Source organism: Merops nubicus, unplaced genomic scaffold (genome assembly GCF_000691845.1).
Source record: "Merops nubicus isolate BGI_N331 unplaced genomic scaffold, ASM69184v1 scaffold43627, whole genome shotgun sequence".
Taxonomy (NCBI): Eukaryota; Metazoa; Chordata; class Aves; order Coraciiformes; family Meropidae; genus Merops; species Merops nubicus.
This window is the reverse complement of record NW_008623149.1, coordinates 116,570-128,367: the sequence shown is the minus strand read 5'-3', so window position 1 is coordinate 128,367 and position 11,798 is coordinate 116,570. Positions and strand designations below refer to the sequence as shown.

The window sequence follows — 11,798 nt, the reverse complement described above, 5'->3', positions numbered from 1 at the left end:
CATTTGGTTGTGTTGTGTCTGTATGTGCCTTAAGTTTTAGCTTGGTCAAGTAAAAAGAACTAATATCTTTTAAGTGCCTGAGGTGGCCAAGAAGGAAGAGTCACAAGAGGAAGTGTCGGTCATCCTTTCCCCAAAGCCTGTGGCAGTCCCCAAGAAGCCTCCAGCTGTTACCAAAAAACCTGTGACTGTACCAAAGAAAACCATTGGTGTGCCTAAGAAACCAGACACTGTGGCTGTTCCTGAAATACCAGAGCCTGTTCCTGTCCTTAAAAAATATAAAGTTCCTTCATTTAAAGGTACATACATCAGTGATTGAGCCTCTTCTTTTCTCTATTCTCTGAATACTTTTTCCTTTGTTTCACTGATGTAAGCATTGCTTCAGTATCTGAGTGAATGATAGTAAAAATTAAAATTTTCAGTAAAAATTTTAAAATCTTCTTCATATTTTGAATTCCTTACTCTTTTTAGTCATTGCATTTTTCACTTTTGTTTATATATGTATTTTAATGTTCACAAATTAAACTTTACTAATATCTTTAAAGCAACTGAAGTGCCAGAGAAAACTGTCCCTGAAGAGAAAGTGCCTCTTACAACACCTAAAAAGCCAGAAGTTAAAAAACCAGAGCCTCCTCCAACCAAAGGTATATATTGACACCAGGCATCTCCTGAGAAGAAGTGTTTTCTGTTCTATTTTCTCTGTTTCTAATTGAGTCTATAAAATGTGTCAGCTGTATGTAAGGTACCTTGGGAAGGAGTATTTGGAATACAATCTTTCGTGGTTATGGCCACTGTTACTCACTGTGATTTTCTGTGTGCTAGGTGTCTTTGCCTTTTTATGTTTCATATGTACAGTTACGTAGACAGAAATAAATGGAACTAATATCTTTTCAAGTGCCTGAGGTGCCCAGGAAACCTGTCCCAGAGGAGAAAGTGCCTGTTGCTGTTCCTAAGATACCTGAAGCCCTACCAAGTGAAGGTATATCCCATCATAGCTATTACTGTCAGGTCAACTCTTTGGCCTGTTCTTCCAAACATAAGCTTTGAAATAGATGTCCTTTTTTTTTCCCCATTATAATGTTTGTAAATTCTTTACTTCGTATTTTAGATTATATCAATCTACATTTCTGGTATCTACTGTTGTATTTTTGTATTTGAAAGTAAAATATCACTTTCAAATTTAAATATTTTCAAGTGACATAGGATCCTACAGAGGATATTCCGAACACAGTGTGTATCTTTTTAAGATAATAATAATTTCCCACTAAATTTTAGTCTTTTGAAACCTAGTATTTATATTGCTGCTATAAACTTAAATTAATTGAGAAAACTGAAGTTTTTATTCCTTCCAGTTACAACTCATCCACAAATTTAATGTTTAGTTTACATTGTTTGCATAAAAATACTATCCTTCGCACAACCCAAATTTATTCTTGCATACAAAGAGTGTAGTATTTTTCAAAATCATGCTTTAACTGCAAAGCTAACAGATACTTAGTGATTACTTATCCTAACATGTATTTGTCTGTGACTACTGGAGTAGCTTTCTTTATGGTGATATCTGCATCATTCTTCATGTGAAAAAAATCTTGTTATTGGAACTTACAACCATTGTCAATATTCTTTAAAGAATATGAAATTGTAAAGGAGATTGAGCCTGAAGAAGCAGAAGAAATTCCAGTGGCAGAAGTAGAAGAAGCTTTACCAGCTGAAGGTATACAAAGTACCTACTTAGAGGCTTCTGGGCACTTTTCTTTCATTACTGTGCAGTTTTTTTTCTTGCTCTGTCGTTCTTCCCACGTGTACCTGTATGTTGTAGGTCTCTGCGTAAATCTTCTTCTATTATGTTTTGAAAATGAGTTTTGATCTCTTAAATTCTAAGCACAACATACTGATGCTTTCGTTTTGTTTCTTGTAAATGAGAGTCTTGCCATCATTTGGTTCCCTGTCTCAGTTCTCATATTATTCACATGCTTTTTTAAGTCAGCCTGGATGTTTGTATTGTCTGCATGCTACAAAGCAATAGCCAAAGGATCTTTCATACTCCCATTTAATTAAATGAGATTTTTTTCACTGGCTTCATTAGACAATGGAAAATTACCATCTTTACATTTGTACATTATTCTTCACATATCTACCAAGGCAGTAAATTTATGCTAAATCTACCTATATTATTTAAAGCACTCGAACCCGAAAAGAAGAGCCCTGAAAAGCGAAAGCCACAACCAACTCCTCCATCAGAAGATATTAAATTGGCAAAAGAACTACTTAAAGGTAGTCCTTTTAAGGTTGATCCTTTTAAATCATACTGATGGATCCTGAAATGCATGCTTTTAAACATATCACTTTGTGTCTTTTTGTTTTATTTTCATTTAGTTTCTAATTTACTATCACTTTAATGGTCTGACTCAATAATGTTCACTCTTCTAGAATATTTTTACCAGCATTATGCCAGATCAGTTTACATGGTTTCTTTTCAATAATTATGGAAAACATCTATTTATTGAAAAAAATCTTAACTATGTTAACACATTCTTTTATCCTTAACACAAGTCTTCTATCTCTAACATGTTCTTACAAATGAAAAGAATCCCCAGCAAAGGCTTGCTGGTGTTATATGGTGTTACTATATGAACACGTGTTCCAGAACAGCTATGCTTCCTGCAGGTCATCTGAGTTCTTCTAAACAGTTAGTCAACTGAAGTCTTAGCTTTGTAGCTCTCATCTTTCTGTTATGTCAACAACATTAATCAGTTGTTTGGATTTTTTAGAAAGTTTATTTCTTTTTTGAATCTATTGATATATGTTGTAAAATTCAAATAATTTTCTTTAAAGCTCCTGAATCAAAGAAGAAAGTTGTGACTGCAAAACCTGGTGAGCCTTCGAAATTGGAACCCCCACCTGCTAAAGGTACCTAGCTAATATAAGAATCTTACTTAAACTAAACCCTTCATGAGCTTAGAGTTGTAGTTCTTGGCATCTTCTTCTTTAATTTGCTCAGAACTATCAAAACTGTCTGTGTTAGGTTATGCTCAACAGTGAACTCCAGTCTTGGATGTGTATGTTCATGTTATATTTGTGTCCACTTTAATCTTCCATCATGCAATTCATGAGACACAAGAGACAGAATCTCAGAAGACTGAGAGAATTTTTAGGAGTTTTGTCACTTGTATAGATGCTCACTTTGGTTTTCTGCTTAGGGAGAGATAAAAAAAAATTATATACTGATCAAATATATATATAGCATTGTTCAAACATACTTAGGTTAATATTTGCCTGAAATGTAACTTGGTTTTGTGAGAGGACACTTTCCAGAGATGGAGATGAATAATGAGTTGAACAAGCCACTTTGCAAGTACTCTGTTTTATTTTTCATATATACTGGAGCTTAAGACAAGCCAAGCAGTGAACATCTCTTCTGAATGCTGTTCCAGGTTTTGAAATTAAACTCACTGGATCCTTATGAACATCACAGATAGACAGTTCACATTAATAGATATATAACATAAACCTGTAATGAAAGAGGAAAATGAAGTTAAAATGTTACTATAACTCTCTTTGAATACATAACCTTTAGTTTTGCCAAACCATACTTCTCTTTTGCTGATTTGTCTGAAAACTTTCCTCTTATATGTAAGCCTAGAACAGAGCTGTACAAAAATAATATACAAAAAAAATTAGGACTATTGACTTAAATCTCAGCAGTTTTACCTTTGCTTTTAATATTCAGTAACGGACGAGCATTTGATTTGTATATTTGAAAGGGTTAGTTGTTGGTTAAATCTTGTTACTGTCATGAACCCATAATAAAATCTGGAATAACATTCTTTTAAGTGCCCGGACTTGTAAAGAAACCTCGCAGAGTAATTCCCGAAGTTACTCCTCCACCAAAAGAAGAAGTTGTTTTGAAAAGAGGTATAGTAACTTGGTTCTGTTTTAAAACACACAGCATATTAACATCGTTCAGTATACTTCCCTAAGTAACATTTGTTTATGCGTGTGGTATGAAAGTACTACCTGATGTCCATTACTGTGAAAATCAATTATAGTTGCAGGTATGAAGCAGGGATATCCTGAAAAATGTATCAGATCCAAAGGATCTGGGGTGAAAGCAGAGCATAGCACTGAAAATCTAGTCCCCTGTAACTCTCTTACGTTTTTCTATTTTCTGTAAAGTTTCTACTAGAGCTAATAGTTTTCCACTGTATTCAGCTTCTGGACACCTAAATACTTTCCAGCAACAGTGTAAATGTTATTGAAGTCACATGCACAGCATCTATATTCTGTTCTATCATTTTCTAAGAAGTAATGCACAGACTGCAGAACCCCATGGTACTATCGGACTTTCCTACAAAGTCTGGAGCCTTCTGAATCACTTCATGCTCTATTACTGATTAGAAGAAGGAAGCACTAATTCCAATTCTTTTTGAAATAATGCAGCAGGATGATTCTCACCCATGGACATTTCAGCCAACCTTCAATTTTCAGATAACATAGTAACATATAGATATTCAGTTGTATATTGAAGGCATATTTCTGACAGGACAAAAATAAGTGACATAAATAAAATGAAAAACAGACATTATATAAATTTGAGTTCTCCAAATATAACACTTGATGATTCAATCTTGTTCTCTCACTGAAGTCAATAGTTTAATCCATAATCCTTCATTTTTTCCCTGAGAATCACCTGTAACTGCACTTATTAGTGTACAATTGTGTATAGTAAGTCACCATTTAAATATAATAAATATACAATCTACTATAACAAGTTGTATTCTGTCACAGACAGTTAATATTAACATCTTTCCTCTCAGATGGACTACTCTTAATAAAAGGGTTTTTTGCTCTATATTACTTTAAATTTTAAAAGACTTTCAGAATAGTATCTTAAAGAGTTACACAAAATCTTCTGTTTATATTGAACCATATATTTTACATTCTTGTTTCTTCATGATCATAGATATATTTTTAGTCCTTTGTCATGTTGACCATCTTATTCTTTTTGTTTACCTGGGCTTTAAAAACTGAAATTCATTTTCTTTCAAAGTTCTTAAGAAGAAACCGGAAGAGGAAGAACCTAAACCAGAAAAAGAGGCGAAACCAGAAGTTAAACCAGTACCTACACCAGTAGAAAAAGTTAAGAAGCCTGAAGGTACTAGATTACATAAAAATCTATCTGGTAAAGCATAATAATAATTTCATTTAAAAATACTTTTAAGTAGTATTCTCTGAAATTCAAGAATGAAAGTGGGATTCTAAAAGATGGCTTACTTAAATTAAAACTTTGCTGAAAGAACAACCAAATTTGACATCCAGGTTTGGATCTGAATTCTGCATTTTGGGATTGCTTCTTAATCTTCACTGTATATAGAAGATAACTTTACAAATATTTATTAGACTGATAAAAATACAGCTACCTTGAAACAGTTAATCCATGCATTCTTGTAGTCAACATTTTGAAAATATTTGTCTTTTTGTCCACTTCATGTTTCTAATTTATTCAAATCTTGCTCTGAAATACTTATTCCTAAACCTTATGAACATCTAAAACTATTTGTCTCAAAAGAATTAAAACTTTTAAATACATTGGCGATCATTGTATTTGGGGGTTCGAAGTGTTTCAGTATATCTTACAAAATAAAAATAATATTTTAAAGTCCCAGAAATTCCTAAGAAGAAAACTGAGATACCTATCATAAAAAAAGAGGAGAAACATGTGCCTGAACCACCAAAAGGTACAGATGTGTGGTGCTCTTTTTCCTTATTGGGGCAACTAAATTATATTAATTGCTGAGTATCATGCTATATTAACCTAGTGCATTACTATCATCCAACCTGTCCTTGACTATTGTGTCATGATTAACTGCCTTGCATTCTTCTGGATTTCTTGTTGTCTTTAATTCTTCAGTGCTTGAAAAATTCATCTTTTTTTCCATTGTATCTTGCTTTACAAGAATTCAGCTCAAGTCAGTTTCTTGCTTTCTGGCTAAATAAAATATAAAACAATAAATCCTGTCTCTGCTTAACTCTCTGTATTCTCTCAGCTGTATTCTGTTCTTTTTATGCTTCTAAGTGTTCAATGAGATTACAAAAAATGTAAATTAACCTATTTGTAATTGCTGTGTTTGAAATGCTAGAGCCTAAGCAAGCATCTATTCCAGCTCCTGGGCCTGAACCCAAACCTGCAGTAGGTAAGAATTCTTTAGTCATGAATACCAGTGCAGCCTTTCTTGTGCATGTAGTATTTTCCATTCACAGATTTCTGGCTAAAAGGACATTAAACAAATGTCTTCAGTATTACTAAGACTGGAACTTTCATACAATCTACAGAACATGTTAAAGAACATTGTACTTAAACCAAAAGTATTTATTAAAACGAACATAGGAGAATGCGTTTTTTTTTTCTTTTCCCAACAGCTCTGAAATCTCCAAAACCAGCAGCAGAACCAGCAGCAGCTGGTTCTCCAGTGACAGTCCCAGTGGTTGGAAAGAAAACAGGTATTTACATTTATTCTGTGTTATTTGTGTTTTTGTTTTTTTTTTTTTCTTTTTTCTCTCTGAGCTATCTAAATACCTTCAGGATAAAGAAGATGAAGAGCTGTACTATCATAGAGCTCATTCATTACACGGAGATTTGAGGTTGTATTCAGCAATCTTGTTATTCTAGGTGCTGTCACTTAATCTAAAAGATGAGTGTCTTTGATAGACCATAGAGAGGAATCTGTGCTGTTGTTTCTGGATGGTGATATGTGTGCCTTTATTTATTTTTGTACTATGTAATTTGTGTATTCTGTTAATTCCTTGATGTTTATGTCCTGATGTATGTCTCGTAAACTGTACCTTATGTTTTCTGTAGAGCAAAAGAAAGTTTACACATTTCTAAACAAGTCTCACATTGTTTGGTTTTTTGCTTTTAATTCATTGTTGAAGTCTTGAGGAAAAGCGATAGTGGTGTTGAAGAGCTGAACTATCACTACTTTCATTTGATATGCTTAGAACCCTCGATCATACCCTGTTTTGAAAAAAGAACTGTTTTTCTTTTTTCCTTTTATCCAACTCCTCTGAAACATTCTGAGCCTGAGGTCCATCAGTAGAGCTAATGTGTATGTTGCTCACCCATCATTCAACGGACCTCATGTTACAATAGAGTTCAGATCTTACAGTCTTGAGAAGCCTAATCATGATTGTCACTTGTCCATTGATTTGATGATGCAGCCAAGCCTGTAGTGGCATAACACCTATTTTATATAGGTGACAAGATATGTCTTAGAAAGATGTCATTTTCTGCTACTTTAAACCTGGCTTGGATTTAAAATGGCAAACTAGTGGGACAACGTTCTGTATGATAACAGTGGATTATTTTGGTCTTTTGTAATGTTTGTGTGTGACATTCTTATCCTTCTTTTGTTTTGTGATTCTTGTAAGATTTCTGTTGTGTGCAGTAAAAGTGTTCTATGTTCATTTTATTTCAGACTTATAGCAGGAAATTTTGTCTTAAGATATATTGTTCCTGATATTTGTTCTTATGGATTTTAACTCTGTAAATTACCTGTGAAACCTTTGTAGCTGCAGAAAAGACTGATGCACCATCTGTGCTAAAGCATAGAGACAAAATGCCCCCAGTGGAAGAAGAAAAGCCTGAGTCAATTGTGTTAAAGAAGATTTTGGTTGAGAAACACTTGGATGTAAAACAGAGAGTAAGACCTAAGGAGACAGTTCTGGACATTCAGACAGTAGAGCCACTTGAGTTTAAAATATCACTGGAAACAGTTGATGGAATACTGAAGCCAGAGGGAGATGAGCAGGAGAAAGTGGCTCTTAAATATTTTGTCCCGGCTCCTAAAGAAGAGGAGCCAGAAATGACACCTATAGTTTCAAAAAAACCTACCCTTACAGGTGAGAAAATAGAAGTTGCAATAGATCACATTACTTATGTAAAGGTTGAATCACCAGATGATGAACTGAAATTGATTTCTATAGCATCTGAACATGTGGAAAGAGATTCTGGAGAGGAAAAGGCAGATAACATTAAATTGGTTATTCGTAAGGAAGGTCCTGTAGAGCAAATCTCTGACACGTTTAATGTTCTTAATGAAGGAAAGATTCCTGTGCCTGAAAAAGCAAAGGAAATTGAGTCAACCTATGCATCTAAACATATACCCAGAGAGTCATGTGAGCCCAGGGGCAAGAAAAGACTTCTAGGAAAAGTAAGAAAATCAAAAATCAGTTTACAATCTGAAGATTTTCCCATTAAGGATAAAGGTTCATTTGTAAAGGATATCACAGAGGCAGGGAAAGCTGAAACTCATCTAGGTAGTAGTGAAGAAGGCAGAGAAAGTTTTACTCTAGAGAAATCTGAAGTTCCTTTTGGAGAATCTGTGAAGGAGCATGGCATACAAAATAAAACTCAAAGGATGAAGAAATCTGGTACCAAAGTAGCTGAAATTCTTGGGGATAAGATTCTTAATAAAGAAGCAAAGAAAATGGAAATGATTCAAGACAATGAGAAAGATGAGAATCTAGACTTTCAATCAGTAGAACTAAATTCCTTAGACCTGTCTGAAAAGACTGAACCAGCATTGAGAAAAGATGACCTAGAGCACCCCCCTAAAGATGAGGAGGTTCCCAGAGAAAAGGCGTACATGATCTTTAAAACATCTGTTCTTACACCAGGAGTAGTGGAAAGGAAAACGAAAGAAAAATATTCTGCAGAAGAAGAAGTTCATTATAAGAATGGTTCAGGACAATCGTTGCCTGAAGAGAAGGCACTCCTAAGTGATAAAAAAAGAGGCAAAAAGATTATGCCAGAGAAGGGAGAGAAAACTACCTTCAGCACCCACTTAATAAAAGACAATATTAGACAGCCAAATGCCTCTGAAAAGTTGCTGGTGGAAAAAGAAGAATTTGCTACAGTGATTACAGGAGAAGGAATGGAAGTTGAAGTTTCTATGGGAGACCATGAAAAGGGAGTTAGAGATGAAAGAGTTGACAGATCTGAGCCAGTAGAGAAGGTTCCTCTTCAGCCACCAGCGCATCAAGATAAAATACAATTTCAAGAATTTCATATAGGTCAGGATGAACATAAAGAAACTCCAGCTCTCAAAATCAGCAAAGATAAAACTGCAGAAAAGAAATCTTTGACTGTGGAAGCGAAGCTTTTGGGAAAAGAACTTCCAGTGACAGAGGCTACATCTGACAAAAAAACATCAGCTAAACATGGCGTTGGGAAAAACACACCTCTTATCATGAAGAAAGAGAAAGGAAAGCTTTCAGACAAACTACCATCAAACAAAGGAAACCCTACAAATGGAGAAGTTACTTACTCCTCCACTATAGGTAAGATAATAACTGCCAAGAAAGCAGAAGGAGAGAAAGAATGCTGGAAATCAGAACCTGGTCATGCGGTTGAGCAGGTCAGTAGACCTTTGGGTGAGAACAGGAATTTGGAAGCATCTGGAGAGTCATATGAAGTTCTGGACGTTCCTGCAAAGTCTCAAGCAAAGCGAGGTGAGGAAGACCACTGCCAAATTCTTCCACGGAGTGCTTGTACTATTTGCTTCAGGAGAATACCATTGCCATTGTGATGTTTATTCTTATTCTTTAACATCGTTCATATTTCCATCTAGTTTGCCAGCTGGCTGTATTTGCATTCATCTACGCGTGACGTGTTTGTCTTACCTGTCTGTACATACATCTGTGTGATCAACGTTCATTGTTTTGGTCTTGCACTTTTATAAGAATGCATAAAACATGTCATGTGCCGTTATAGTCTCAGAAAAACTCGCACGTTTTTTCTAGTATTTGTTTTTCCATCCACTGCAATAGAATTTGTCCTGCATTTCATTCATATCGTTCTCCCATTAAAAGTATCTTTTAAATTTCCTTTCAAAAAATAATGATGAGAAGCAGCATAGCCTGAGAAATATTTTCAAAATCTGATATAATTCGTCAGAAGTTGGGCAACTAGCAGAACATCCTTCACTTGTGAGAGTATCACATTTTCCTGAAACATGTATTTAATTTCTACAGCTTATGGTAGAAACAAACAAAAAAAAAAAAAAAAACAGACAAAAAACAACCTAATACTCTGGTTGACAGGTGGGTATAGATTAAGGGCCTAATTTTGAGTAACTGTTGGGGAATGGCAGAAATAAATAGTGGGCAGGACAAAAAAATTTGAGGAATTCTTATAGCTGTCTTTCAGTCCCCACTGCTGAATGTGTCTTTCAATGCTTCAAGATATTGAACTTACCTTTGAGATATAGACAGTATAGGTTATATAAATATATACATATCTTCCTCCCCTTTTACATGTGTATAACTCAAGGAGGAGAGAAACTGATTTGTAAAGGAAATGTTTGGCATAGTTTTAGTATGTATGTTTGTTTAACCACATTCCTAATAATATTGCTGTTTTACTTCAGAGGCCAAGCCACCAAAAGAAGAAACTCCGAAGGGTATCAGTCCAGTCAAAGGTAGGATACTGCAAGTCAACACCTACAAGAAAAAGCAATAAGTCAGGATCAGTTTATTAATTTCTGAATTTGAATTACAGCCAAGAAGACACCTTCACCAGCTGACGCAGAAAGAAGGAAACTCAAGCCAGGCAGTGGTGGTGAAAAACCTCCTGAAGAGCCTCCATTCACTTACCAACTCAAGGCTGTACCACTGAAGTTTGTCAAGGAGATGAAAGATATAGTGCTAACAGAAGCTGAATCTGTTGGGTCTTCTGCAATCTTTGAAGTCCTTATTTCACCATCCACTGCAATTACTAGCTGGATGAAAGATGGAAGCAACATTCGAGAAAGCCCAAAACACAAGTTTATTGCGGATGGCAAAGATAGGAAGCTACATATTATTGATGTTCAGCTGTCAGATGCTGGTGAATATACTTGTGTATTACGACTGGGGAACAAAGAGAAGACCTCTACGGCCAAACTCATCGTTGAAGGTATTCCCTCTTTCAAGTTTATCAATAATTTAAAAGTTAGGTACTCCTCTATCTAGAGCTACTGGCACTTTGTGAATTTACAGTTGTTGATAGATGCCTCCTTTTGTTTTGTTTCCGTCAATCACTGCACATGTTGTTTTAATATGTAAGGTATTTCTTCATCACACCTTCTGTAAATGAGACAAATGAAAATGTTGTGCTTCCCACAGAACTCCCAGTGCGTTTTGTGAAAACTCTGGAAGAAGAAGTCACTGTGATTAAAGGACAACCACTGTACTTGACATGTGAGCTTAACAAAGAAAGAAGTGTGGTCTGGAGAAAGGATGGGAAGATCATCAAAGACAAGCCTGGGAAATTTGCTCTGGGCATTATTGGCTTGTCACATTCCCTTACTATCACTGATTCAGATGATGCTGATGCTGGCACTTACACTGTTACCGTGGAAGACTCTGAGCTGTCATGCTCATCTTGTGTTAAGGTAGTAGGTAAGCAATCAAAACTATGTTCTCTTTTCTCTGTGGGATATTTGGGCTGGTTTAAAATTAGGAAATATTTTTCTCATAGTATTACAATATAAATGGACAGTTGGGTTTTTTACAGCTATGAAAAGCTTGTAGTAAAAAAATCTGTTAGTTCTGTTTCTTCCATTTGTGACATATCTAGTTGTAGTAAAAGTCTGCTAAGCTGTATTTTTATGTAACTTTTTGTCATGCAGAAGTGATAAGAGACTGGTTAGTAAAACCCATAAGAGACCAGCATGTGAAACCAAAAGGAACAGCTACTTTCACCTGTGACATTGTCAAGGATACACCAAATATTAAGTGGTTTAAAGGAGATGAGGAAATCC

General features: G+C 35.2%; 1 protein-coding gene across 1 annotated transcript in view; it reads left to right on the top strand.

Moving 5' to 3' along the window:
* Positions 1 to 74: 74 nt before the first annotated feature.
* Positions 75 to 11,798, top strand: part of TTN (titin) — a gene marked incomplete at its 5' end in the record, with an annotated part of 110,465 nt that continues 98,741 nt past the window's right edge. The window contains 15 exon segments of the mRNA XM_008944988.1: positions 75 to 296; positions 543 to 641; positions 893 to 976; positions 1,628 to 1,711; positions 2,179 to 2,271; positions 2,833 to 2,907; positions 3,832 to 3,912; positions 5,048 to 5,152; positions 5,658 to 5,735; positions 6,138 to 6,191; positions 6,418 to 6,498; positions 10,425 to 10,475; positions 10,556 to 10,951; positions 11,161 to 11,436; positions 11,667 to 11,798. The exon segment at positions 11,667 to 11,798 is cut by the window's right edge and continues 174 nt beyond it. Of these exon segments, the coding sequence (XP_008943236.1) occupies positions 75 to 296; positions 543 to 641; positions 893 to 976; positions 1,628 to 1,711; positions 2,179 to 2,271; positions 2,833 to 2,907; positions 3,832 to 3,912; positions 5,048 to 5,152; positions 5,658 to 5,735; positions 6,138 to 6,191; positions 6,418 to 6,498; positions 10,425 to 10,475; positions 10,556 to 10,951; positions 11,161 to 11,436; positions 11,667 to 11,798 (1,911 nt within the window).